Below are 4362 nucleotides of genomic sequence, written 5' to 3'. Positions count from 1 at the left end.
AACATTTATTGCAGGCCTGATCTCTCTGTTTGAATAAGATAAGATAGAACTTTAGTAATCCCCAAGGATATTATTGTGCCAGAGATTGCTAAACAAAAAAGACTACAACATAACAATGAAAACAATAAAGTATTAAATGTGAACGAGTAGATGCTAACGCCAGTGCCTGATAGAATAACAATAAAATGAGGGTTAACATATTTTACGTTTTGTAAAATATGTTAACTTATATAGTCAAATTTATAGTGAACATGCTATTGAAAGTAATATTAGCAATGAAGTTGAAAAAGATTAATACAAAGTTGTATTGCACGATATTGAAATATTATATACACAGAGTAAATTGGAAAAATACATATGAGGTTATAAAAAAGGCCTTACAACATTACTACTGTACTTCTATATACATATATATATAAAATTACTGTTCATATAGGCCTAATAGTCAGATTTTACACTTGAACAATATTACATAGTTTAATATTGTACAAATAAATATTGTAAATACAGATACGGATATTGTGCATGCATTGTATTTTATTTATTTAATTGTTCGTTGTACGTCTTTGTATTCTTATTTTGGATTATTGATAAAAGTGCATAATTTGCGCTGGATAGCAACTCTATCCCACGTTATCTCGTGGGAAGATAACTGAATCTTCCCACGAGGATAAATACATGCTATCTCATAATTTTCGGTGTCATTGTTCCTCGTCGTTTTCGTTGTATTAGCAGTTGTTGTTAATGTTATTCTCGAAGCCATGGACCTATTGCTCGAACCGCACCAAATCGCCCTCTGCTCTCTGCCGTCTGGCATGCTGTATTGCAGAAAGGGGTGAGAAGGCGTGTCCTATATTGTTTTTCTCAGACCGTTTATATTGACGGAACGCCAATAACGGTCCAAGAACGTATTTGGAAACGCCCTAAATAATGACTGTGGCCAATCGTATTATCGCTTCGTAAAAAAATGGGCGGGGTAACCAACGCAAGCATGGTTACGTGTTTTCAAGAAATTCCTAGGTGTTGTCACTGGCCGCTTCCCTTCCTACTCTGTTGTTGGTTCGCGATGTGGAGTAACATGAGTTAGATGTTCGGATACCTTTTCACAATGCACCGCGGAAAACTTCGGGTTATATATCTTTAGATAATTTAAATACATCCGTGCCACAGGACATACACCAAGGCGCTATACAAATTATACAAACTAGTCAATCCCACATTTCAAGCGAAGTGTAGCATATGTGCTACTAGCTACCGTTAGCAATGGAAGAGAGGAAGGAGGAGGCAGAATCGGAGATTCAAGAACATGGCCCTGAACATTGGTTTACCAAATGGGAACGGCAGTGTTTGGGCGAAGCCGAACAAGGCGACCCAAACGATGAAGATACCGAGCCAAGCCAACAGAAACTGTGGCACCTTTTTCAAAACTCCGCCACTGCCATCGCCCAGCTCTATAAAGGTCTGCAGCTCCGTTCATGCTAGTAGCCTAGCTGTCATGCTAACAAGCTAACACCGCTAACGGCGCAGCTGTTGTAGTCCCGAGTCGAAATAAGCACAAAGAGCAGCTCCGCCGAGCGCCATGAGAATGTCTGTGATTGTTCATATGGTTTTCATACGTCCGTGTTCTGTGGCATATGTTATACAAGGCGTACTGTCTGTGAGTTTAGACGGCTGTACCTCGGTAGGGTACAACACATCAGCTGCTAACCAGGCTAATGCTAGCAATGCAGATGCTGAATCGTTCACTAAGGCGATTTTCTTTGAACATCGGTTGAATTTATTTATACCCGCTAGTGGGGAAAGTCTTGTACAAAACGACAAGCAGTGATGTGTCGTCGTCATGTCGAACACAGACGTTTCCAAACGTTTTGTCTAAATGTTTCACTTATCAAAATGGCGTTGCTCTGGGGGAGTTGCTCGCTTTAAATCAACTTTTGGTTGAAGATAAAAATAACCCCTGAAAGCAGCGCTTTGGGTGACAACGTGTAACGTGATGAACTGGCAATGTGTCATTCTTTCTTGCATAGGATCGACCCTACTCTGTATGGCTGACTTGCCTTCTTGGTACTAAACAAAATGGCGAAGGGATTAATGTTAATATTTGGTGTCTTATGTAGATGTCGGCAATTTAGTCTACCGCTTGGTATTTATTGTTCTATTTAGAGATCTAGGTCTCAGTTTAATCCATAATGCTCCGTATGATCCTCTGGGACAACGTTTAAGCACCACGCTTGTAATGGCTTTCTATATACAGGAATACGCCTAGCTCGTGTTGTTTTCCATAGTCTAATAAGAACGAATGGATCCTCAATAAATCAGATTAAGATGTCACTCCAAGTCTTCGAAATATACATTCCTATGCAAAGTAACTAGCCCATCTGCATGACTGCTTTTAAGATTGTCACCCCTGCACTTCATGCATTTGGGTCATAATTGAGAACACGGGTTTAATTGTGACTGTAAATGGTGGTCAAATTTTTTTCAGTTGATATATACCCTACAGCAATCAATTGTTATGACAAGCTGCTCAATTTCATGATTCTGTCGATGTCAAATGAGTACATCGATATATATGTAAGCTTTTCAAATACATTGTGCTTGTCTTTTATTCATTTTTACAGACCGAGTATGTCAACAACAAGGTCTTTCTCTTTGGGTGCCCTTCCAGAACGCAGCCACGGCTGTCACTAACCTCTACAAAGGCAAGTTCCCATGGGTTCATTATCCTTTTTGTTTTTCCTTTTACGACCTCTATTACAGATAAGGGGAGTTAAAAACATGGCCCTTAGGTTGACCCTGCGTCAAGTCTCATGAAAAATGTCTCCTTCTTCCCTGAACCAGAGAGTGCGGACGCTCACCAGAGGAGCCACGATCTTGGTATTCAAATAGGTTACCAGCGCAGGAACAAGGAAGTGCTGGCCTGGGTCAAGAAGCGCAGAAGAACCATTCGCCGAGAGGACCTCATCAGTTTTTTGTGTGGCAAGGCGCCGCCCCCAAGAACCACCCGAGCCCCGCCCAGAGTTACCATGGTCCCGACGAGCCGGCCCTCCACCCCAGAGACTGGCAGCTCGGTGGAGACGGACCTTCAGCCCTTCAGAGAAGCCATAGCACTACACGGTGGGCTCCTATCCCCTTCTATTGTTTATGGGTTTGAATCCCACAGTCACTCCTTATATTTGTTATGGGTTTACATTAGGACCCAACCGCTACTGGATTTCAGGGGCCGATAACGATACTGGGTAGTAAAAAATTACAGATATCCATATATGGGCAGATGTACAGATATATACACATTCGCCCTTATTTGATATAAATATAATATTGTGGTCCTCTGTGGGTGGGGTAGCGTCTTTAGATTTGCTGCTCATGCTCAGGCAATGCCTCGGGCAACAGCTACGTTGCGTTAACGTCATGAGCTGAAGGTACCAATTAACTGTATAGCGAGGAGCTACTTATTTTCACACAGAACAGGATGTAAAACTTAAGTGTAGATAGTGCCTACATGGATGTGCCCTGTTAAAGCATTAAGAGGTTCAACCATTACAGTAGAGGATTTCTAAAGTGGTGATAACATTTATAATTCGACCCCATTTCTAAAAAAAATATCAGCAAACATGTGGCAATACCAATATATCTGTGATAGGACCATATAGGCCAATAAAACTGGCCAACCGATATAATGTCGGACGGCTCAGTTTGGTTTACTTATATGCGGGATTGGTTTGAATCCCTGACTATCACTTAATATACTTGGTAGGGGTTTGAATCCTCAGCTTCACTGTTTTTATGATTTTCTGGGTTTGAATCCTCAGGTTCACCCCTTAATTATTTCCTGGGATATTATGTTAGTATGGTGGACTCTCAAAGTGTCTATACTAAACACGGTGTGGTGGTTGTCTCTGTTCCTCTCCAGGCCTTAGCGGCGCAATGGCCGGCATTTCCGTGCGTTCCGGCACACCCAGTTCTCCCACACATCCGGCCCAGTCTCTCGGCCGCCGTAGGAATGGTCTACACGACGTGGACCTCAACACCTTCATCGCGGAGGAGATGGCGCTCCATTTGGATGCAACCGCCAATCGCAAGCGAGGAGCCGCCCCTTGCAGCGACGTCATCACAGACTCGCCCACTCACAAACGCAACAGGATGCTCTAATCTCCTGTTCTCAGGCTCAGACTGTGTTCTGTCCTCCCCCCGACACCCCTCAATCCCCCTCCCCATGTGGCCGACTGAATGACTCTCAAGGACTGGCGGTTCGGCCAGCCGTTGTAAACGTTTCCCCCCTTTTCATCTTTGTTGAAATACTACAAATAAAGATAAAAAAAAAAAAAAAGACAAGCCCCCTTCAATTTTTACTCTTTTCTT

At 42.5% G+C, this 4362-nt stretch overlaps 1 protein-coding gene across 1 annotated transcript in view; it reads left to right on the top strand.

The window, feature by feature from the left end:
• Positions 1-1043: 1043 nt before the first annotated feature.
• Positions 1044-4362, top strand: part of hapstr1b (HUWE1 associated protein modifying stress responses b) — a 4740-nt gene continuing 1421 nt past the window's right edge. The window contains exons 1-4 of the mRNA XM_079730574.1: positions 1044-1459; positions 2622-2702; positions 2842-3117; positions 3914-4362. The exon at positions 3914-4362 is cut by the window's right edge and continues 1421 nt beyond it. Coding sequence (XP_079586700.1) covers positions 1264-1459; positions 2622-2702; positions 2842-3117; positions 3914-4152 — 792 coding nt within the window. The 5' untranslated portion in view covers positions 1044-1263 and the 3' untranslated portion in view covers positions 4153-4362. The remainder of the gene's footprint in view (positions 1460-2621; positions 2703-2841; positions 3118-3913) is intronic.

Source organism: Pollachius pollachius (assembly GCF_949987615.1).
Source record: "Pollachius pollachius genome assembly, chromosome: 2".
NCBI classification, from domain to species: Eukaryota; Metazoa; Chordata; class Actinopteri; order Gadiformes; family Gadidae; genus Pollachius; species Pollachius pollachius.
This window is presented reverse-complemented; position numbering and strand designations above follow the sequence as displayed.